The sequence below is a fragment of the Rhamphochromis sp. 'chilingali' genome (genome assembly GCF_963969265.1).
Source record: "Rhamphochromis sp. 'chilingali' genome assembly, chromosome: 21".
In the NCBI taxonomy this organism is placed as follows: Eukaryota; Metazoa; Chordata; class Actinopteri; order Cichliformes; family Cichlidae; genus Rhamphochromis; species Rhamphochromis sp. 'chilingali'.
In genome coordinates, this window is record NC_137949.1 from 25960204 (window position 1) to 25985978 (window position 25775).

Here is a 25775-nt window from a genome sequence, read left to right on the forward strand (position 1 = left end):
ATCTTGTTAACTGACTAACTTGCCATGAAAAGGAACACCAAGAGTAGTTTATGCACAACATATGAGCCAGACATCGTTGTTAACACTCATGGAAAGCCAAGTTTACCTGAACCCTTTCAATCGGGCTCATCAATGCCAAACATCCTTTCTGTAATACTTTGGATGACCTTGTTCAAGAAGAGAGAGAAAAAAAGGATTCATAGTCACAGAAAGGACTTCTAGACATAGTCGCTTTAAAAAAAAAAAAAAAAAAGCAAAAACAGCCTTGAAAACAACTAACTTCATAGAAAAGAAGTTAGACTGAGAAACTTCATAACGCAAGTTTGATTAAAGGGAGATGAGTCAAGGACAAAAGCTTAACAAATCATTAGTCGGCCTTTATCTGAACTACAAGACATGATGATGAATTACACTTTGCTGAAGAGTGCAGAGAAGTAGTGATGGAAGACAGGGATGAGGAAGAGAGGAAGGGGATGATGTACTGGAATGTACCAGGTAAATGATGAAGGGCAGAGTAAGAGAGAGAATGAAGGAGGGCATCTTCAAGCCTCAGTGCTTTTCTCATTTAGCAGGGCTGTGTGCGTTCGTCCATGCGCACACGTGTATGTGTGCGTCATCAGGGTTCCCTCCCTTATATCATCCAGAGTGCCGTTAGAACAGCAGAGCCCACTTTAACAGAATCCAGAGGCTGTTTGCACTTGTTATCATCACAGTGGCTTTTCAAAATGCGTGACGTAGAAATGAAGGCAATTGACAAGTCCGGTTGTTCAGCGTCGGCCTGCTGGTGAAATAATCAAATGAGCCTGACTTTGTTGCCTCTGAAAATGACACCTACAATCACATTTCTATGTGTGATGTGACAGGGTGGAGAGACAAATAGGAAACAGGGAAAATCAAACAGATTGAGAGCACGGGAAAGAAAAGAAAGTTGACATTTCCAGGCCAACACCCATATGGGCAGCCTGATAAGATCAAGTCTTTGTGATAAGAAGGTTTTTACACAATTCTTTTCTGGAAAAAAACAAGAATGAAACATGTGTATTTCCTTTCTGGACAATGACAAATCAAAATTCGAGCTACCTTATTCTCAACCACTTAGAGAGCTTTTTCACGCAGTTTAATGGGATCGATTGCAGAACAGATGCTTGAAGGAGGAGCTGTAATTAACTTCCAGAGAAGTGATGCACTTTAGATAAAGACTCTAAACCATGCAACACTGTACCTTCTGTTTTAAAGTGAGCAATGAGTGTGCCTGCTGCCTGCATGCGTGACCACAGTGAATCTGCAGCACACTGCGGCAATTTATTGCAAGTCTGTGGTCGCCTATCTTAAATATACCAGCAATAGCATGCATAATTATACATAGTATATGAAAGTAGTAGGAAGTTGCTTTCTTGAAGAGTGCTCTTCAAGAAAGAGGGAAAAAATCCCAAAGAAACACAACTAATTTTAATTAATCAAATCACTTGTGCGTACACAGTTAAATAAATCAGAACTAAATATTTCAAAAATAAAAAAACAAGATGCAGCTCACTTACTAATCCTTTAATTTCCATTCCATAATCCAGGCTTTTCAACCTCTCTTTTCTCGTAAAGGTCACTTGCTGTGCCTCTCATAGGCCCGAGCTACTTTTTATTAACACACAGGAACAACAACTGCTTAAAGTCTTGTCTCAGACTTTGACATAAACTTTCAGGATGTGGCTTACTTGTGAAGTTCAGACAATTGCGGAACCTCAGCCAGAGCCATCGGCTCCGCTCGTCTACAAAACAGCAATCATATCGACCGTCTTTAAAGAGGTTTCCTGAGCTGAGGTGGTTCTTCAGCATAAAGTTGACTTAATTTCACGGTTCGGAAAAGGTTGATTAGAGCTTTTCAGCATCTGAGTAATATTAGGTTGATATAGTTACAGAAACAGTTGCAGCGTTTTTATTTTGACATCTTACTCGATTGCCGTCACGTGAAAATATCTCTTCATATGTATCTAAATGTCTTCGCATCGAGTTTATCACAGCGCGCACACAAAACTCCCTTCCTCAAAGAGCCAATTTATTAATTAAATCTTCGGTTTTTAGCTTTCCCCATTATGCAATTGCAGTTTTTCGTACTTCAGAGTCTAAGGCAGAGCCGCTTTACAGTTGAGCAACACTAACTGAAGCTTCTGTATTGTGGTGTTTCATCTATCTGCTGCGCCTTTATCTTTCAGCTGCGTCTAGACAAATGTTCAATTAGGACGGAAACCTCATATCATAATCACGCATGAAATGGAATATAAAAAATGGTGTTGCAAGATGTGGAAGTCATGTGCTTGTGACTTCCACTGAAGAAATAAAATGATAAAATTGAAAAATCATGTGCTGATAATACTTATGTTGCCATTTATGTATTTTTATAGTATCAATAAGAGGTTTATTGACGTGTAACATCATTAGTGTGCAACTTTATGTCAGCATTTTTATACTGACTCTACAGTGACACAACAGATGACATGAAATCATATCACCAAGGTAATTAAACACGTAGAAATAAGCCAAAAAAAAAAAAAAAGAAGAATAGATGAGAAATAACAACATAATGAAATATTCACACCGAGTCCTATGAGAGCAGAAAGGACAGCGGGTCAAGCTAAGTGTTGTTACAATGAATGAGTAAAGAATAACTGTAAGTTATGGAAAGTATGCAAAGAAAGTCACAGGCCTATTGTCACATTTATGCAAATACACACAAAGCAATCACACGCTGGCCTGAAAAAAGAAAAAGGGAAAAAAAACTGAAGTGTTAGCATTCAGCGTCTTACTAACAAACAAATCTTTTGCAAAAGGTCACAACAATGTGACAAGGTAAACTGAATGGGACTTCTGCATCCATTCAGAAGCCTATCGAGTCTCATCATATTCAGTTATGCATATTCAAAGCGAGTTAGAAAATGCTGGCCTGTTCGTTTTATTTGAGGACTTTGGCAAAGCAGGGTGACAGGATGCATAAATCTTTTGGGAGTGTGCTGATTTTGTCGCTAAAAGCAGGAACAGAAAGGAGCACAGTATGTGATGCCTCAATCTCAATGCAGTCTGTGGCCGAAAAGCCCTTTAAAAGAGCTACCACAAATTATGCTGAAAGTCCAGCATTTTAACCCCTTCTGGTAAAAAATAAATAAATAAATAAAAACAACCAAATAACATTAAACTAATGGGAATTTTGGAATATATTGCCTCAAGTGCACTTTACTTTATTAATTTACACGAGATGACCTCACACTGAAGGAAATCAGATGGTGTTTTTCAAGCACAATAGCCCATGTATAACTACCATATAGCCAACAATGACAAAAAAAAGAGGCTTCATCTAATTTTTATGTGCTTCATGTGACTAGTTATTCCTACTGCTCTAATGTAAGCTTAATGGATCATTATTTTGATGTCACCCAAATATTTGGCTGTTGCACTTGTTATTCACCAATAGCTAATGAAATGCTGATCGTGGTGAAATCCAAATAAAAGGCTTTAAAAAGCCTAAAAAAAGGAGAGACACACAAAAAAGACACATGCTGTTCAAACTGAGCATCAAGACGGGGAACGAAAGGTGATTTATGTAACTTTGGTTGTTGGTGCCAGATGGGTAGGTCTGAGTAAAGTTCTCTGGGTAAAAATACCTTGACAGGAAGGCAACAGTAACTCAAACATGGTAAGCAAAAGAGCATCGCTGAATGAAAAATACATAGAACCCTGAAGCAAATGCGCTACAGCAGCTAAAGAGCACACCGGGTGACAGCAAGAACAGGAAACTGAGGCTACAAATCGCAAGAAGTCACTAAAATTTGGAGAAGATTTTAAATATATTGCTAATACGATAAGTCTCAATCTATGAATCTACATCGCCCTGTATCAATGGTATATGACCTTTATAACTATAGCATATACATATTTTGATGACTGCTTCTAGCAGGATAACATGCCATACCACAAAGCTCAAATCAGCTACAATACTATATTCTGCTTTATCATGACATTGAACCGTTTTAACTTTGTATTAATTTGATTTTTGACTGACTGAAAAAGAAGACCAATGTACGAATATTTCAGTATTAATAGAAAAAAAAAGTGTTATTTTGTTTTGATGGAGCATTCATGACTGCATCATAAACAAACAAACAAAAAAATTTGCTTATTCTGATGCATTTCCAGTTTACTATTCAGTTACACATTACAGCTTTTACCACATCAGCATGATTTAGCCACGCTTGATTCACCACAGCTTCACAAGGACTAGCATAAGCAACACAACCACATGGCTAATTAGCATAATATGAGAGCTTTGCTGAATGGGCCTCAGGTAAACGGTGGTACACAGTCAGTCTGCGTACAGTAAAGACAAGAAGCCTTAGCTTATTTTACAGAAATTTAGGCATTCTCCTCTAATTTTGGACTTGCACATAAAAAAAAACAAAAACACAAATATAAATATATATTTTTAAAAAATCCCAAATTATGTGCTACTACTTCTCAACTGCTAGTTATATTTATATACGTTTCTACACATGCTTTTTACATACAGTCATGTAGAGATAATGTATTTAGATTGAAGTATCGTATCCTGACTTGAAAAGCTGGCCCCAGAGACGATCCAGCTACGGAGGCCGTCTCTTGATTTCAATCCTACGTTTCAATTCTGTTTTTGCTACGTCGCACATCATCAGTAGTGGTGTAGCAGAAGCTGGAAGTGAAAGCAATTAAGATGGCTAGTTTATGGAGGCAAAAATCTCAATAGAGGAGAGTCAAGGAAGCGAGCTTCCCACCCAGAGAGTGCGTTATTCTAGTCAGTTTAAATGGTGGTGTGCTATGTTGTACTGTTGCTGTAGGCGGGATGAGATATGATGAGTAAAAAATTACAATTTCAAGGAAATAAAATAAAGTGAAGCAGAGCAGGACTGGAAAGAGCAATAAGTTCTGTCAACTAATAATCACACTCAAGAGGCTTGTTAACTCTGTGAGTCACGTATGAACGGGAAACAATCTGGCATCAAGAAACAAGAAAAGGATGAGCAGTCCAACGGAAACAAACAAAAAGAATAAAATATTCCACTAGAAGCAGACAAACAGCACAGTATCGGTGTCTGTGCTGTATCAATGCATGTGTATGAGTGTGTGCATGGCTGAAGGCTTCCACCTAGATGTCGTATCACAAAGTGTGATCAATGACAGAGCTGTCAGCAAAACAGTGCTATAAACATGCAAACCAAATATGCACACACAACCCTGGTTGTTAAAAGTGTGTGTGCCGGAGAAACATTTGTGATGGGAACCGACGTCACCTCTGAGCCTGAGTCACAATGCTGCCATCAATAGTCCAGTAAACCTGGACAGTTTTTATTCTTTCCGTTGTCGCATCCTTCAGACGAAACACAAATCTTTTGGAAAATGCGCATTTTAACACCCTGCATTTGCACAAATACAAACAAAGTAGATTTACAATTCAACAGAAATGAATAAATGCAGAAAGCTGCAACATTATAGTGTTTATTCAGCAATAGGAAGATGAGAGTACACAGTTGATTTAAAAGCAAATATCAGTAAAGTTAATCTGATTTCAGGACTAAAGTGTTGCGAATTTACCTACACAGCCACACTAAAGCATCAGGTGTGCATTTCAGGCTACGTCCCAAAGCAGAGTGTGACATAATCAGTCCCAGTCCCCCTCCCACCCCACCCGCACTACCCTGTTAATAACCCCTTCTTCAAACCCTGCAGTGGAATGTGAAGTGTTTAGCTCTGCGCAGCTCCAAGGCTTGTCCAGACCTTGTTAATACAGGCCTCTGCTCACTGGGGATCATAGCCAAGCAGATGCCGGTATAATGCATTGCTCCTCTGGCAAGATTTCATGCGCTCTGCAAGATGGTGTTCAAGTTTTCTAAGAAACGTCAAACTTTGCCCATATAGAAAAGCACTATATGAAATGCTTTTTCTATCTCTTTGTGATGCACATTTCAAGCTCTGAAAAATTAAACACAGCAAACACAGGTTCTAGCTGGAGGTACAGCTCAGTAGCCGTCTGCTGTACTAATTGTCCATTTTATTAAGTATTTATGGAGTTTCTTACATATTTCATGGCGTTTATGTTCCAAACCTGGAAAGGCCAAGAAAAATAACAAACGATCATGGCTTCTTTTTTTTCTTTTTTCTTTTTTTTTTTGTTAAGCAGAGGTAACGTATGCCAGTCAAAAGTCTGCATTCTTATTGGACAGCTGAATAAAGCAGTGCTCTTTCTCAAGGTAAAAAGGGTAGGAGGGGACGAGACAAGACATGCTAACAACACAGAGTTGAAAAAAGAAATAAGGAGCTCAAAAATCAGACATTTTCAAATGCAGGATCAGAGATCTGCTGTATCTGCAAATAACTGTTTGCCTTTATTATAAGTTGGCAAACAGGAACACATGGAACAGATGGTTGTAGAGTTTTATTAAGATAGCGTTGTGTTATTAATTAACACAAGGAAACTGACGTGTGCTCCATGTTGCAATCTTCCACTATCTAGCACTACATGGAGTTTAACAGAAATGCAACACAGCATTCAGATGTGAAAATAAAATCCAATAGGAGCCTGGGGTAAAATTTAGACCTCTTCTGCAAAACACCACATGGCCATGTTTTTTTGTTTTTTTTTTTTAAACATAAATCCCAGTCACCAAATCCCAAAGGAAGTAGAGCAGTTTAAGAAGATAGAATGCATCTCAATGAGAGATTATAATGCAGACATCCCCTGCAGGGATGCCATCCCAGGAGAAAGGGAGGCATCTAAAGTAGCAAGATAGAAACAGACAAGGAACTAAGAAAAGGAATGCTGTTACCTTTTCTTTCTCCTTTGTATTTGCACCCTCTGATGAGAGTCAAGTGAATTTTCCAGACTGAAAGCCCTCAAAGGAATGGTATGGCTACTAAAAATATCCCCCATAAAAGAGTATAAATAAGAAGTCAAGAAGAGAAACTATATGAAAACATTTCACTTCGAACAAAAGCAGTTTTGTATTTGTGAAATATGCCCATTTTTTTCGTGTTGAGACTTTCAAAGAACACAGAAATATGAAGCTTTAGCTTACAAATGGTTAGCTTATCATAGCTTATCTCATCTTAGCTTAGAGGCTAAAAACGGTAATCAGCATTCAGCCTGGCTCTGCAGCAGCTTGCTGATATTACATCTCAATATCAAACAGTAAAACAAACAATTGTGGTTTACTTGTTTATAATCTTTATGCTAACTTAGGCTGATAATAGCTTCATATTTAGCATAAAGAGGAAGTGGTGATGGCTGTCTTATTGCAGTCTATTCCATAGTTCTTATAATTGTTTTGTTTTGTTTTATCCTACACTGCAACATATGCTCTTTAATGACCAGCTGAACCCACTCAATTTCTCCCACCCATAGCGAACAAGTGTTGGTGAGATTTTAAAGAACTGAATATTTCTGTAGTTCTGAGTGGCACACTGCAAAATGAACTCCCTTCTTTGCTGTAAAAGGAAAGAGTTGTATAGTTTAGTCTCTCCATCCTCTTTTTTGTCTCCCATTATGTTTCCTTCCCCTCCCACTTCCTCTCTTTTTCTTTGCGCCCAAGCTTATATATGGCTCCAACTACCACAAGAATCTTCTATTGTCTTAATTAATGTGACTGACAGTAGCAACAACAACTATTCATCTACAACAAAGAGGCAGGGATTTGAACATGTTTTACCCTTACATAAATCCAAGCACAGTGCAATGCAGTTCATATACACTGCAGTTCTGGGATCTTGGTTAAGTCTTCACCAGTCTGACTGCCTGTAGAGTTTTATTGCTAATTAAAATGCTGCAATAAATCTGTTATACTTATTGTGTAGGAATTGTTGAGGTGAGCTTGGTGTGTTTCAATGTGGGGGGACAGGCAGAGCCACGTAAATCAAGTCCAAGGTCAGCTTTGCAAAAAAAAAAAAAAATGGGGAGAGCAGTTGCCATGCCTACAACATGCATGTGCAAACAGAGGCTCACAGTTATACAAACACATGCCACAAGGCTACGCAGCCATCAGCCATCTTTCCATTTCCTGACTCGCTAGCCCAGCTGAGCTCTACAGTAGCCCAGAGGTCAAAACACAAATCATGTAAGCTGCAATCCCTGCCTACGCACTCTCACTGGTAAATATTTAATCGGTCTTGAACACATTTTAACACCACTGCTGCAGGATGTCCATCATATTAAGACACAAATAATTATATTTGCAAAGAAGCATTGCATGTGCACGCTTGTGGTTATCCAACAAAGGGCAAATTAGCCGCAGGTACACTGGATCGCAATGCACCAATGCACACTGCAACAAGGAGATGCCTGAGTGTGTGTGCATCTATTTCCCAAAAGACCCGGAGAGTGTGTTTGATATGCCGAGTTACTGCCACTGATTCCTTTTGAGTTTACTGCACGCTGAGTTTTTCTTTAGTTGCAAAGCTCAGAACTATGACTGTGTCTGGAACCCCAGCTAACTGACTTGATGAAGAGCTACGCAGGAGGTGCCTCCCGTTTCCTCCCCTCTTTTCTCTCCTCTCTGTACTCCACTTCTGCAGTCCTATGCGGTTTTCTCCTCCCTCCGTTCCCTCTCTTCTCACGCTCTTGACATCTCCTCGCTCCCGCTTGCGCTCCGCTACGTCCTCTTGTCCCTCGGCCACTGAAGCATAAATACCACTCGCTCAGCACCTAGCTGCAGTAAAAAGTCATTACCTACATTAGGGACAACAAAAAGTGTCACTGACACCAATGGAAAAAGCAATACCTTTTACTGCTTTGCTGCCCTCGGGCTTGGTAGGTGGGAGTTCATACTGAAGTGGAAGTCAGACAAAAAAGTGCACACACAGACACACACTCCTGACCATATAGTGAATGTTACTCTGCATTTGCCCACGGATGACTGTTTCAATAAAACACCCATGAAACATCTTCAAACAGCTTATTTTGAATGTCAGAAAACCACACAGTGCATTCCTCAGATGCGCACATTTAAATGTCATGCCCACGAGTTTAATTACAAGTCAAATTTCGACTAAGGTGTGACGACGCCACTCCTTTGTTGCACTTCAATCACGCTGACCCAAAATGTCAACAAAACACTGACATCCCACCTTGCTGCAGGCAGTAACATTTTTTTCCATCCTTGAAGTAGTTTCCTTTCATCTTTCACCCCCCTCTCTCTCACTCACACTGATTTTGTTTATAATTAAAAATTCTCTGGCTGTAATAACTATCTCAGAAAATGTCCACCATTTACAGGAATGCAGAAAATTATGTGTTATCTACTTATCACTCAGCTGGGCTGGCTGTCATTTGCTTTGGCTTATACTCAGGAAGTATAACATCTTCTTTAGGTCACAGTGATTTATTGTTGTGGTAATAAAATATAAAACCTAAAAATATTTTTTTAAAATATACACATAAATACATTTTAATGGCAGGTCACTGTTAAAATATGAAGCATATCCCCAAATGCTTCCCCTGAAATGAAAGTTGGATGATTTGGAAAAATATGAAGCAGTACGGCCTTTTTGTGTCAATAGTTTGAAGTTTGTGAAAAGATCATGATGCGCAGCACCAATCATGATTTCCCGACATCGGAGTCCAAATCTAATGGCAGTTTGTGGGTTGTTTGCTGTCAATTTCAGGCTCCTATCAATCAAAGCACACCCACAAATCCCTGATAAAACAGTTATGAGCTTAGGAGGGTTAAGCTGACGCACACACACAGCAAGTAAATCAGCTCCTCCAATAGAGGAACGTCGTTAAAAATGGGAGATTCTTGTTACTTTCCTTACACTTCTAGAAAACAAAATATCTCATTGGAGAAGGTGGAAACAGAGCATGGTTGGTTTTTTCCTTGAAATGGATTTGGTGACCTATTGCGTGCTCGGCAGGCTAATTAGTTTTTATCTTCTTTTGACAGCCCTGTGGTAGACCTCTCATCACTCACTGCACAGTATGCGATGCCTTTTTCAATTTTTCTGTTTGAGGTTGTTATTGTCTTATTCATTGTTTCAGCTCTTTGAACAAATCTTCCTCACTGGCATCCTCAAGGGCAATGGAGTTGATGTGATCTGTTGCTAGAAATAGGCCAAATGCATCACTTCTGTGGTAGCAGATCACTGAAAGCCTGGCACCCTGCCAGGCACTAAATTGCTGGGTAAGATCATCCCCTTGCGACGACACGACTAAGTACCCTCCTTTCTCAGGTGACTGTCCACAGCTGTCTGATATCATCACACCAATACAAAGGCTGTCTTTTTAACTGCTACTCTAATGTCACATCAAAGTATTGGAATTCTTAGTTTTAGCTGGTCTAAAGCATATGCAATAATACAAGAAATAACTTTTACTGCTTTGACAGAAAGTAATGAAACAGAGAAGGCCAGTGCTGATAGTATAGGCTAAATAATCTATTCATTATTCATAAGAGTTGTTTTCCCCTAATGTAGCAATTGAGATAATGTATCATTTATGTCAATTAGGTAGCAAAATATTATTTCTCTTTGGAATCTCAGATATGAGGATTTGCTGCGTTCCTTTCTTTTCTCCTTGAGAAAACGTATCATTATGTTGGTACATTGTAGACTGATGGTTGAACAAAAGTGCGTCGCAATTTTCTTTGCTCTTATTAACTATTATTAATCATCTTATGGCCTCCAGGATTAATTCAATCTACTTAATAACATTCCACTTGTAAATAAAGAAACTGATTATCTGTGTCAGTGTGAAGAAGAAATGAGTTTCATCTTGCTTCACCGAGAGAGACAGATATTGATCATGATTACTATCAGTTTAATGGGTCCAAAAATAGCTTGGGAAGCTCTACTAGGCAAGAATCATATGTCGCTCAGCTTTTACACAACAAGACAAAGGAGAGAGCAGATCGCTCATTAGAGAGAGAACCCAGTTGAGCTCACCACCCCCAGACCCAAACACTCACGGCTTAATGCTGAGGACCATCACGTTATTGTTTAAAGCCTGTTATAGGTTTTAACATCATTGAACGACAAGGACAGGTGCTCTCTTTCCCAACACTGTGCTCTCTCTTTCTCAGTTGTTGCCTCTAAACCCTGCCTCTCTCACACCATCCATTCCTCTATTAGGTCTGCTGGAGGCAGGTAACTCCCATGGCTAGAGTAGATAACAGCCGCCATTATCAGATTCCCAGCATTAAAAGAGCAGCTCAGTATTGATCGCTGTAGCGCCTGGTTACAACTGCTCTGCCTGCGCGATGCTATGACAGTCTGGGTATGAGGTCTACCTTCAACCCCACCAACATCTAGCATTTCACGGTGTGATTCATTATTTACATACTACTTACATTTTTAGCTTTGTTGACTGTGCAATAAAACCTTTAGTCAAATGATCACCTAAAATGATCACATAAAACAGCATTCCTAATATTTTCCCAATCCTATCATTCATGAAACTGGAAAAGCTTTCCAAGTCTTGCTAATGTGCTAGAGTAGAGCATGCTTTCCCTGGTGGATCATATGGCTGCAATATTTTTTGTCCACTTGAAACCGTTTTGGGCTTGAGCACTTACTTCACCTCGTGAAAATCCAATCTCCTCCAACTCTGCCATCTATATCCTTCACCAGATGGTCTTCGGCCTGCCCCTCTTTCACTTTCCAACACTGGCCCATCTCAAGACAGCATTTGAAATTCTCTGAATCCATAAAACACAGCCAAGCCATTTTAGCCTCTTCATCTTTAGTTCCTGGCCATGTGCTGCTACCATGTTATGATGGGTAGGCTTGAGGAAAGTGTTTGAATTCTGGAAACCGTACTAGTGGAGATTTAGCCCTGGTAGGGTCAACCACGGCAGGCAAACAGCGATATCATTGCTATACTAACACTATATACCAATTCTCAAGTAGGCATAACAGTAAGACAAGCCCAGGCATGTCTGAGAGCAAGAGTGCCTCTGATGATGATTTAGTACTTAAAGAGCTACTTCAGCAAGCTCCAAGAAAGCAGAGTTCACTAGGAAATACAAACCTAACGTGGGAAAAAAAATACATTTGTTTCAAAAGAAAAATAATAATGATAAAAAACTAAAACCGTCAAGAACAACCAGGCTACGAAGGAGGAGATACCAGCAGCTTGTGATGTGTGACCTAAATGTACACAAATGACTCAGCCAGGCTTCGCTAGCTGCACCAGCTGGTTGCACTCCCTATGACAGTAAGAGCAAACATTGATGGAAATTACTTGTGTGGATACAAGTCCCAAAGCCTAAGATAAAGAAAACATTAAATTAGGTTAAAATATATATATATATTTTTCAGTTTTTATTATCGGACAACATTGTTAGGGTTCCTGTCGAGCTACAAGGTCAAGTTATTTTAGTCAATGTTGAACTCCAGTGTTAAGCAGTTTATACTTTTAATTAAAATACGTTTGTACTCACAGTTGACTCCTCTTGTGTTGCTATTGCTGGCCCCTTGTTCCAATAGATTAACATTTTAATTAAGTAGTATGTCAGCACTGACAGCTGACAGTAGCTCATTAGAGAAAAAGATGGAAAATGTATTTTACGTCCTTACACTTGCAAATACAGCTGCATTCAAAAGTTATTGTTTTTTTCCTACATCATGAGATATCGTGATCTAATTTTGAGGCTATACTGCCCAACCCTACATGGGGCTAACAAACCCATCTCCTAAAGACTCCACCAAGTTAGAAAAACTACAATGAGAACACTAACACAGAGATGCAGAAGGCACTACGAGATCACTACGCCAGCTTTAGATGAAAACTTGTCTAAGGCAAGCAGGAGCTCGACAAGGACCCGAATTCACTATGCCGCTAGGAGGATGAGACGTGTAACTATGTCTGAAGCATCAAAGACAGCTCAAGGCATCAAGGAGATTAATAGGTATCGGCTGGGCATCCCAGGTAAGAGCGAGAGCAGGTTGAGTTCCTAATATAGTGGTCCATTATTCTCAGCATATTACCAAAAACCCATGATCATCTATCATGGTGTGGAAGAAGCACAAGATAGCACTGCTGCAGAGTCAGAGGAGAGAAAAATCCAGCAGCCTATTTAAAGAGATTACATAATTGATCAGATTACTGGAATGCACCGGTTAATTAGCAAAACATGTAAATTATCACAGTGCTTACCAGGACTGAGTCATAATTGAATATCAGCCACTTTTTGGAGACTCATATTGACATTATATGATTAGGGATGTAGTAATCTAATATGCTGGATTGGTACAATTTCCAATAATGACTTCATGTGGCCAGATGTGCTGTGACATGACAAATCTGGTTTCATTTTTGGTGTCTGGGTTGCTATTATTACAAGTTCAGTGAGGTACAAAGATAATATCCACAGTGTGCATGATCATTTCCAAGTTCATTATTTAAAGGAAGTTGGAGATAAAATGAAAAATCAGTTGTTTAAAGAAAAAGGGTTTGACAAATCTGTCCTCATGTAGTTCACAGGAGCAGAACAGAGTGGTTCGAGCACAAAGATGATTTTTTGGGGGGTAAACTTGCATAGATTTGCCATTTTCTTGTATGCGTAAACACACACACACACACACACACACACACACAAAAAAAAAATCCCCAATCCTTGATCACGTAGCAGTAAAATTCATAGATAAAAGAACAATCCTTTGTTCTTTTAAATTCTTGTCCTCAAACGTTAATTGCCTTGCCCAGTGTGGCATATGTGCATGGACTCCTAAAGCAAAAACCTTTCTTATTCAGCTCGTCCACGGTCACAGCACATTGTGACATTGCACTGAAAGAAAAGACGACACGCTCTTTAGAGGCTCTTCCCCTTGAGAGTGAGGCCATAAAAGAAGAGGCTAGCTACGCAAGAACAAACATTTCCTTGTCCTCTGCTACATGACTGAACAGTAAGAGTGCAAGGGGAAGCGGGATCATATTTCAGAGCCGGACAATACGGGGCAGAGGCCAACCAGGAGGCACAAAGGGCTGACGCGGTGTTTTTTCCACCGAGTTTCTGTAAGTGCGAGCTGATGTGCGTTTGTCCCTGTATGACATGTTGGCATGTAAGCGGGCCAGATCAGGACGTGCACTATGTGTAACACTACATGGCCTTTCTATTCTAGTCAACCAGACTCATCACTATACCCATTAGCCAGACTGCTGCTCAATCAGCCTCACTCAGGGAATATTCAACACATCAAACTTGAGCCAGCTAATACCCTCTCAGGGCTGTCAATGCGACTGCTAAATGAATAAATCGACGCACAGTCACACACTTGCAAACGCCTGACACGTGACAGAGCGCCACGGCTTTCTTTTTTGCTACAGAGATGGAAACGGCTCAAAATGAAGATTCGCACAAAAATTTGCCCTTTGATGGAATTTCGCCTTCTGCTGCTCGTCTTCACAGAAGAGCGCGCGCAAAAGCCAAGAATTCAAAACAAGACTTGCGTCCAAGTTCTCGCTGTAATTTATTGGACGTTAAGCTGCATGAATATTGAGTCACATTTGTGCATGTTTGTGCGAGTGCGTGTCATTGTTCCAGAAATGCCACCTACCTTGACAGCAGTTGTGACTCCATCCTCTGTAGTGCTCTGTCCATTCTGTCAAGACAAGCAGATGAGAAAAAGTCGGTCAGTGTGGATGTTAAGTGCATATATCACATGTGTCTGGATGGGTCTAAAGGAGGAAGAAGCGAGGCACGGCGATATTTGCAAGACTGCATGGGCGGCAGCAGTCCACTGTATCCAGCACTTTGCTCCTTCACTAGCAAACCTAATAATCTAAGGCCAACACACAATTGCATATCCTCAGTAGGCAAGTCTCACTGAAAAGGGTAATCATTGGTATTTGGAAAACAATGATTCAATGGTAGCTATTGTGAAAATCAACATGCTGTTCCCACAGAAGAAGTGAGTGACTAACTTTGAACATATGGTGGGATTTCAGACAGATTAGTTGATTAGATGTGGATCTTATTCCACTGCAAACAAAGATAAAAAATAAAATAAAATAAAATAAAATAAAAAAAAAGAAAGAGAGAGAGACAGAAAAAGCCACAGCAGAACGATAACAAGAGGAGAGTGATGTAATGTTTTACATAGCAGGGGCTGCGATGATGTCAGTCCAAATCAGGATCATTGGTCAGAGAGGCCAGGCAGACGAAGACCGACTGTCTAGCTGGCTAAGAGCATTTAGACATTTAATAAGAGCTTGCATGAGGTTCAAACACCTCTTCAAAACACAGAATAGTGTGTTTAAACTCTTTCATCTTTATCTCAGGTATCCAGGCCTGAGGTGCACAACGCCAGTCTAGAATTTGTTGCAACTGTATGCAAGTTTAATAACTGAACTGCATTAATATGCAAAGTTACGACTCATAACATCTTGACATCATGGCGATATCTACACAAATATGTCCATATTATTTTTTTGCATTCTTTCATTTTTAACGAGACAGAAGAAGTCAGTGCAATTTAGCAAAAATGAAAGACCCGTATGAAATTGGTTATTATTTAAAACTGTTTTGATATAGCTTAAAACCCACAATAGGCACAAACTTCATTTTAATGGCATAAGCGATTAACTGTGCACTCCGGCATTACTAATGTTCATCAGAGGCTGTCTCGTCAGAAAATGTGTCTCCTAGCTCCTGCATTTTGCATTAGAAGAGAGTTCTATCTCAAAGGCAAGTTCTATTAAGTTCTGTTTAATGTGACACTGCACTGCTAGGTTCAAATAACCTGACCTCAGTTTCTTGCATGATCCCACTCTTTCATCAGATCCACCCTTCATGCTCAGGGCCTGTGTACTTTAAACTCTACTTTTTGAGATTCCTTATAACTGAATGCTTTCAGTGATTAAGGAAACACATGAGTGAGGACTTAAAAAAAAAACAACCTCCCCACCCCATTTCCGCTTTATGCTTTGTTTTTCCCATTTCAGAATGAGACTGTTCACTTCCTTGATGCAGTCTTCCTCTTCCCTCAGACTGCAGAAAACACAACAGGGAGTCAACACAATGACAAGCAATAAACAGAAAGGACGTAAATTGTATTGAAATGAACAACCCTGGGAGTTTCTTTCTATAGGTGCTTACTCTGATGATCATTAGACTCATTATCCAGTGCAGAGCTGGTTTATAGACCAAAATGTAATTATGAACACAGAAAAGTCCCAAAAGATTTTGATCCACCATGAAATACCAGCTGGAAAGCATGTGATTGCTTGATGAACAACTTTCTTTTTTAACGTGACCATGATCTCAAACACAGTGCCAATGCAATTACAGCATACCTGGAGATCAGTCATGGATTGGCCTCCCCAGAGCCCAGACCTCAACATTATTGAGGCAGTATGGGATCATCTTTACAGGCAACAGAAGAAAAGAGAGCCAACATCCGATGGACAGTGTTGATATATCCTTCAAGAAGCCTGGAGAACTATTCCTGAAGACAACTTAAAGAAGTTACCAGAAAGCTTGTCTAAGAAAGTTCAGGCTGCGTTGAAGAATGAAGGCAGTCATAACAAAGATTTACTCTCAAGTTTATTAGAATTGTGCAAACTGCTTATGTCTTATATACTGTATTTCCAAGTATGGTTACACATATTTACCAGTGTCCTGGAAAAATATGAAAAAATTAGGGGTGACTCAGGACTTTTGCCCAATACTGTTTAAATACATTGTTTTGTTAACTGTAGACTTAAACAGCATATATGTATACATGCATTAAACAATTTTATTTATTTTTTATTGCTATGATTTAATGCTTGTCTGAATCAGGTCTCTCTTGTAAATTAGACATTAAATAAAGGCTAAATAAATATACCTGCTCAATAATATACCCATGTACATTAAATATTTATTTTACTTATTTATTAAATAAGAGGAAATAGAGAAAAAAAACCTGTAAAAGGTGACAAAACAGACAATTATTCCTTAAACACTTAACTGTAAAGTACACCACTTACAGCTTTGTTTTACTTTTACTTATCTGTTCTGGCTGTTCCTGTATAGAAACGCTGAGTGCAGTAGGGGAAATTTCTTGTGTGTGCTGATTAATACAGCTTGATTTTAAGATATAGGCACAGGCAGCGACAGCAGAGCAGCTTTGCTACTCTCGTTTGCTGAAAGGAGAAAAAAAAAAAGGCCCTCTGACAGAAAGCACGCAGACTGTGGATTTAGTTTACTGTCGCTGTAATACCTCAGAACACATTCGCTCCCGTTCTGTAAGACTGGATGTGCCTGCCGACCGAATGAGATGGCTCATTTTCTGCTTTGAGTTTTATTCCAGTAGTACTTCTAAATTGCAGGGATAGTACAGCTCTGTACACCTCCAGGCATTTTTACAAGTTGGACTTTAATCATGATCAAGGGGGGGGGAGATTTAATTTAGCCATACTGCACCACTCATAAAGATTTTAATAGCCGTAATGTGAGGGGATAGGGTAGAAAACTGAAAAATGGAAGCAATTAAATGGCGAAGTACAGTCAAAAGTTAGGCCCAGATGTGTTTAAGGAATGATAAAGGAAATCTTGAGGAAGTGCAGAGTCTGTTGGTGTAATAGACACATCAGGCTACTTTGAAGGAACTCTCCCCGCCTTACTCTGGTATTCCCTATATCGGTGTGGCTAGCTTTGTTTGTACCAGGATTGGGGATTCTATTTGTGTGAATGTAACTGTGTAAGTTTGTGTGTGCGGTTCGCATCGTCTTTCTGACGTTGCTGCTCAACACATTTCAACCTCATTAGCACTGCATGGCTGATCCAAGTGGCCCAGTTAATGGTGCTTTTCCCCCCCAGTGGGTTTCCTTAGTGAGAGCACAGGCACACAAAAAAGGGCATATAAATATGCTCAAAGTGTGCCGTTTAAATACAAACACAGAAGCAAAAAAATGTGCAATGGGAGAAATATTCAGACCACAAGCATGCTGTAAACCAATTTAAAGACCAACGTGTTAAGCAAGTCTGAGCCAGACAGCAGAAATTCACATTTTTCTCACAGGACTCTGTATGATTAGGCAAATTAAAAAAAATCTCAGAGCACTGTTGGTCTGTGTGAGTTTGACAGATAAGTCCACGTTTTACAGTGTGAGCAGTACAGCCCTGTAACTAGGCAACTAAGAAATACAATAACCACTTATTCTCTATGCCTGTAATACTATCTGAAATAATTTCTCGTAATCTCATCAGTGAATATTGACAGCTTCTAGTCAGTTCCAGAAAAAGGATAATAGGTGTTTCTCCTTTTTACTGTGTGCCAAGTAGTTCCTTTCAGAAGTCGGCAACCTTAAAAAGATAGAGTAGCACTACTGCCTACAGGTATGGCTGAGGCTGTGCAATGTACACTTCAGGCTTTAGTGACTTGATTAATATTTACCTCTAAAAACCAAAAAAGGTATTAGAACACAATCTTTCTTTGAACCTATCAAGCTGAGGGTTATGTTATCACATGCCTTCCTCCACTCCCAGGTGCTCAGGTGCTCCACAGATCACACCCAGATTAGCTGCAGCTAAGCCCGCCAGTGCGAACACACACACACACACACACACACACACACACACACACACACACACACACACACACACACACACACACACACACACACACACACACACAGCAAAGCATGAATGTGAAATGAACTCTCAAGAACCTGACAGCACACTGCTGACCACACCTTGCTGGGAAACAGCACACATTCCATCTATCAATCTTACTTATTTTAACCTCCTTCGCCACATAAGCTTGTGGAATCCTGCTCTGTAAGCCACGGCTTGAGAAGTTCTTATAAATAAACACGCATGTTTACATTTTAATTTTAAGCCAACAGATGTGGGCCCAGATCTGGACTGAAATACATTCTAACCCAACCTGGCCAGCTTGTACATGACAACTTTCTGCCAACATCTCACCGCACTTATGAGCTATCAAACCTGAGCTGACACAGAAGCGAGAGGGAAATCTTGTGAACTTAAAAATTAAAAATTAAACAAAACAGAAGGTCGACGTGGAAAATATGTCGAATATGAGTGGAGGAATTTACTCATTTGGATCGGCGCAGTTTTTCCTCTATTTGAAATCCACAATTACCAAATACTGACATAAGCATGACTCAGAACTTTTGGTGGACCTGCCTCAACGTAGTAGTGACAGGGGCTCATGCAGGTGCTAGTGACTCAGCTGGGACAGCATGAGCATATTTGTTAAAGTGCCTTTATCAGGGATGAATCACTGAAGTTCATTCACAACAGATATGGCATAAAAGGTCTCAATCAAACACTTTTTTTCCCAAATCGCTCACTTCACGCGTTTCTCTCTTGCTTGCTTGGTCGCAGAATAAAGCACAAAAGCGAATTTAACCAATTTCCATTCATGGCACGGTGATGAGCTCCAAACACAAGTACTTTTATTATGAGTGATGAAGGGAAAACAGACTTCCCATCAGTTGGTGTATCAGAGCACATCATTCTCTGTGTGGGTTTTTTTTTCCCTTTTTTTTTTTTTCTAAATCATCCAAAAGTGCGTATCTCTGTCTGTTCCATCTGCCCATATGACTCGCATGTTCACTGGCACGGCCTCCTGTCTAAAACTCAAGCTTTCTGCTCAATCAATCTGATCCCAAAGCTATTTGAAACCAAAGTGTGCAGCTGGTTGGTAGGTTGGTGGAGATAAATGGCAGAGATCCCATCCTGACTGGCAGTGTTTGTCTGATCTAACCAATTACAGATCTTGGATTTCAGTAACCAACGCTGAAACACAATCAAAAAAACAAAAAAACAAAACAAAACACCAAAATATAGATATACATATATATATATATATATATATATATATATATATATATATATATATATATATATATATATATATATATATATATATATATATATATATATATCCTGATTTTTATTTTATTTATTTTTTTTTACACACACACACACACACACACACACACACACTTTTTTTTAAACCAGGAATTGCACAGATTTGATTCACAGAGTTGTAACTATAACACGTTCCAAAGGCAGGGCATTTTCACAGCGTTAAACTTAGCACTCTTCACAGGCTCTGCACCACCATCTGTTCAGCTGCAGAATACTGTCAATAGTGGTGCCTGCGTGAACAAACGATGTCAAGATGACTCTGTTTGAATGTTAACCAAAGACTTTTCTTTCCATTCATTATACTCTTAGACTCATATTTCTCTCCTCCAACAGTAACTGCCGTAACTGAATCTGTAGGGGGAGATTTTTCAATTTCCAAATCTTCATATTAACTGCAGGGGTCTAATTTGTGAAGACTTGTTAAGCTGTCTGGGATATTTCTTGTGTTGCAGTTAGGTTAATAGAGCAAATTTAGACAACTTCACATTTTCTCTAACCAAGTTAAATTCCCACTGCTATCACATCAGAATGATTATGCAGACTGAGAGGTAGAAAAATGAGCTTCATTTCTAAATGACAGATCTCGCAAAGCTGATTGAGGAGACTTGCAGTAGTATGTACAAAGCTATTCATTGTAGAGATCAGGCACCTGAAACAGGAGCATCACATCACTTTACCCACTTAATTGCAGGGGTAATTAAAAAGAGCAAATCCAAACAACCAGACTGTGCCTACTGTCAGTATCATTACTACAAGCCAGGTTTTGTTTTAAAACACAGCAAACTAGAGAGACTAGACTAGATTGCAGTCTGATTTTTTTTCCTTCATAACCATAAATGTGGTAGCTTGCAAGCAGCACCTGAAGTGCTCATTAATAATAATGCAACAACACAATTACAGGAGGGTGGACAACACTGTGGCTACAAATCTCTCTCACTATTTCCCTAATTCTATAAGTTCTGAAGTGAAATATGAGGAAAAAGCATGCTGAACACTGATATGCATGCATTTTTGATTATATTGCTTTACATGCATCTTGGGTGTGTATCGTGCACTTTTTTATAGCTTATTTTATATTGTGTGCACCTCCCTAGGGCTTACAGATGGACACCAGATAGCATTCAAATCTGATAGCAGGCATCCTCCCTCGTGTAAGCAGGTTGTTTCTGTGCACTATGCCGGACAAATGTTTACAGTTTAACCTGCAACTCATTAGCATTAAATTATAAGAGTCAAACTTAGACTTGAAATCTATCACCCACCATAATCAGGCTACAGCTTCTCCCACTGTGATTACCCTATATACCGCAAACAGCGATCTATAGAAGCCACTATAGAGGTGATAACAGTGAGAGAGTGTGAAGATGAGCCTTTACACGGCACGACAAACTAATCTACCCTGTGGAGTTGAGCTTTGCAATTGAATTGATCGTGAGCTTCAGTGACTGACTAGAAGGTGAATTAAACTGGGGGTGGGGGTCTTTAAGCTACTTTTAGGGAAATCCAAAGCTCTCAAATGAACTGATAATAATGAAGCATTTTTCTATTGGTTAAGGGAGCCCGGCAAAGCTTTGGATTGGTTCTTTTACCCCTCCCAAAAACCTGAATATCAGTGAAGATTTTTGAATGGACAAGTCAGTCTGATTGCAAAACTTGTGTTACCCCAATTACAAATACACATTTTATTCAGTCGTTTCAAGTAACTTTACTCTCAATCACTTTTTATAGAAAGTGGTGAATGGTGAACACAGTGGATGTGGGGTTGTTCGTGAAAAAGCACACGCAAATGTTGGCTATTTTAATCTGAAAACAAAATGCGCAAAAACGCACAAAAAATCCGCCCAAGCCATGCACCCAGTGCCAACACTGTCACCTCTCTTTACCTCCGTTTCGAGCTGCACTAGTTCCATTGTGGGCCATGGCTCCGCGATTTGTGCAAGAGGCATTTTCGCCGGTTTTTCAGTTTCCCCCTCAGGTGCGAATTTTGGTCAGTCCTGGTTCGTCCCAACCGCTCCTGTCAAGTGCAGTTCCGAGAAGCTCCTCACTCAGGTCCCGAGTCCAGTCACAGGAGATTTATCAGCACTTTGCTCTCTACACAGCGGAGGGGGACACACATACGGTCTCTGCAGTCAAGAGCTTTGCAAACAAACGTAATCCCCGTGATTTGACTTCGGCGACGATGGGTAACTCGTGCGTATTTGTTGAAAGTGATTATCCTGTTGGAAACAGCACAAACACACACCCAAAGCAAGCGTGTCCTTTCAGGTAAGAGCGTTGGCTTGCTCGGGATTTTGGTTTGACAAGCGGGAGAGAAGAGCGCAGAGAGCAACACTGATCCAAGCTCCTTTAATGAGGCTGTGTGAGAGTCTAATGCCACCTAAAGGAATTATCCGGAGCACGGGCTGTCCTTGCAATCGACGCCGTATCGGATCTTTATTTACGTCTTCCTGTGCGCTCGTGAATTCATCCAGTCAGAACGGCAAGACTTCTTTCTGTCCGCCAGCTTCCTAACGCTATGCGATACGCGCAGAGACCTCAGTGTGGCTCTGTAGTACGAGCGGGGATGCAACTCGAGCTGTTATTGGCAGGCTCCAGCAGGATTTTATCCAGCCCCCTTCTGTGCTTGTTCCGCCCAAGTCTGATCGCGCCATCATCTGGTAGAGAGTGGATCTGCAACTACGTAATGCGTACCGGGAGCCTGCTGCCGATGGAACGGCCTGCTTTCTTTGATGATGTGGTGCAGCAGGTGCATCAGAGGAGTAAAGATCCTTGGCCTTTCAAAGAGGAACCTTTAAATCACCATCAGCTAAAAGCATTGGAGGAATATTGGATTGCACAATATACTGATCACAGATGGACTTGCCAGTGCAGAGTCCAATAGAGTTCTCCTACCCAGAATGGCACTGCTTTCCTCAGCCAGGCCTCTCAAATTTTTAATTCAATGAAATTACATTTAGTGCACACTGGCTTTTGGACCTGCATCATCACTTCCTCTGGGTCTAAAAATGACATGCACCGTTGCAAACATTACATAACATTTGTGGTTACACAATGATGTAAAGAATTCAAGAGAAGGGAGCAGAAAAGACTAGAATCAAAGGTCGTGACCGGTGGTGTTTTATTCTTTCCGGCCATTACTCTGATGCAGCATTCTCTTCATTGACAACAGCTCTTGTGAAGGTCCTTGTAATCTTCAGCGATATAATACAGCCCTCCACCCTCAACACTTCTCCGCTTCATTCACTGCTAAGTGGATTTTGCTCTTGGCCAGCTTTGGTTACTATTGGCAACTGGAGGGCATAAAAAAACGCCTTGTGTTGTGGATCTGATAAACTTTTGATTCAAACCAAGATGGGGAGGGCAATGCATTCACAGAAACACAAATAAAAAATTAAGTGGAATGGAAAATTGCTCACAATTTGGCACCTTTCTTTCAGTGGCGGCGTTATCTAGGTCTAAAATTCTACTGCTGCATTGATGTAGCCTGTTTATCTAAGTGCTACAAGATGTTAAACACAAAAGAAATGAACTAGAGAAGGAAGCGCTTCTTCTCTTGTGTAGCTGCACTTTGTTTCTAACCTGTTGGCAGCACCTCTTCTGTTTACTCAAGAAAAACTGCCACACTAATTAATGTCTCAAGGGTTACTGCAGTTTTCTATTAATATTCATACTATATAACAACAACAACAATAAAAAATACACATGCATATACCCACACAAACATTGCCACGCACAGGGGTTTGAAAGGGGGGGGGAAGGGAATATGCTGACTGTCCTTTTCCCTTCAAATATCGCAGTGGTTATGTGTAGCCTATTTATCGTGTAACAAATTCATACCATCAAGGAGTGACCAAAAGGTGACATCGCCCTTCCTAAGTGGAGTATTATGCATCATGCTGACATTGTATGCAATATAGAAAGTCACAGCTCACCCAGAGATTGCATTAACCCATTGATTTGTCTCCCGTGGTAAAAAGAGCTGCTAAGAGAAAGCTCATGGCACCTCGTAATGGTGTTTGTCAGTGAAGCCATACGACAGACCATCCTTTTCTTTTCATCATCTCTCATCCTCCCTCTCCTCATTATTCCTTGACCATTATGTGCTGGGCAAGTGTCGCTCTCTCCTCTTTCTCTCTCTCCACCTCTCCAAGGATACCAGTCGAATGATCCTGATGGTTTGCCACTGTGCACGGCTCATCCTGTGTTATATGACATTTTTGGTGTGAGCCTTCAGTGGAAGTGAGGGGTGTAAATAAAGGCAATTTATAGGAGGAAATAAAGTGATTATCTGGAGGGTTGAAAGGTCGCATCAAGAGATTTAGGAAGAGTGCGGATGACCTAAAATCAATACAATGTAAACTGCAAATTATAAGCAACAAAGGAGGCAAACCTGATAAAACAAATAACCGAACAAATGAAAGTCGAGACTGTCTTTGTGTTAGGAGTGCTGTACACTGCTATACTAACTTACAAGGAATCTCTTATTCTGTTCATGATGCTGTGGTGATATCACATCTTACACAGATGACTCAGAGGTGTTTCCCATCCAGTGACTCTGGGAATGCCCTACCCCCACCTTCAACAGGAAATGGGCAATATGACTCTATACAGCTTCATATGCACGTGCAGCGGAGCAAGACTAGCTTATTGGAAAGATGACTAAATCGTGTTTGTTGAGCTGTTGAAGCCAAGAAGCAGCAAAGTAGATGGCTTGTTCGGCCCCCCCTAAAGGGCTGCCTGCAAAGTAGACAAACGGATACAAACCTGACCTTGTTGATTAACCTCATTTTCATTTTGAGCTGAAATCACAGAGGTAAAAAGGAGAGAGAGCGAGACCGAGCATGCGGAAGGAGAAACAATGAATTGTGTTATGTAAGTCCCTGTAAACAGGGCAATTAAAATGCAAATACATGGATACTCCAATTGTGAAGTGGCAGTCGGTTTCGAAAAAGCATCTCAAAATAAATCTGCTTATCTATTGCCTTTGCTTTTCTCTGATTTATTATTTCTATTGCTCTTTTAATTTTTTGTATGTTTACATTACTATTGTGCCATAGATGTACATCAATTTTTTATCTGTATTTTGAAGTGTTGCGCTTCTTTAACATCAACTGAGTGAACCAAGCACTTTGTCTGTATTTACTGTATTTCAGCATTTATTAAACGTTTTCTTTCTGCTGTCGAAATGCGACATATAATAAAAATAAACAGTAGACATAGCCTATTTTATTTACACAAGACTGATACCACATGGGTTTCTAACAACTCCTTTATTCTTAAACTAGGGAGGTACACAGGAAAAATGGTTAGCAACACATTATTAGTAGCAGTATTAGTATATTTCTGTTTGTATATGTGTGTATGTTGGAACAACCTTACATATAACCAAATGATATATGTAAGGTTAATAGATTTTAAACAGTTATGTTTTATGTTTTCTTTCCTACTCAGCTTTATAACAATGAGTAGATCTGCAACAATCTAAGGTTAAGTATAATTCTGTTTATGGGTAGTTAATCCAAAGGATTAATTTGATTATGCAACAGAGACACCAGGAAATTACTGCACTGAACAAATTAATTAGCTGCTCAATAGTGAAGCAAAGCTAATTATTCAATCTCTGCTGACTGACTAGAGAAGGACAAGATGCAGTTGTAATGACTGAAAATACATCCTGGCTTTGTGTCATGCACAAATCATGAACAAAGAGAAGAAAGATTTATTATATTTCAAACATCTGTGGAATTTCCATTAAGAAATAGTTAAAAGGACAGAATGACTAAGGATAAAGCCCACTGGCAATACTGATTGGGCATAGAAATTTATAAAAGAAAATCAAGCAGAGTCAAAATACTTTAATAATCCCTAACAAAATTATGTGGGTTACAG

The 25775-nt window shown here is 39.9% G+C and overlaps 1 protein-coding gene across 2 annotated transcripts in view; it reads right to left on the minus strand.

Moving 5' to 3' along the window:
* rps6ka1 (ribosomal protein S6 kinase a, polypeptide 1) overlaps window positions 1-25775 on the minus strand; it is a gene marked incomplete at its 5' end in the record, with an annotated part of 52190 nt that overhangs the window by 23997 nt on the left and 2418 nt on the right. The window contains 2 exons of one of the 2 annotated variants that reach the window (XM_080871592.1): window positions 14560-14604; window positions 21770-22434. In XM_080871592.1, the coding sequence (XP_080727718.1) occupies window positions 14560-14604; window positions 21770-21832 (108 nt within the window). Of the gene's footprint in view, window positions 1-14559; window positions 14605-21769; window positions 22435-25775 lie in introns of those variants that run through there. The other variant, XM_080871594.1, reaches the window with a different exon arrangement.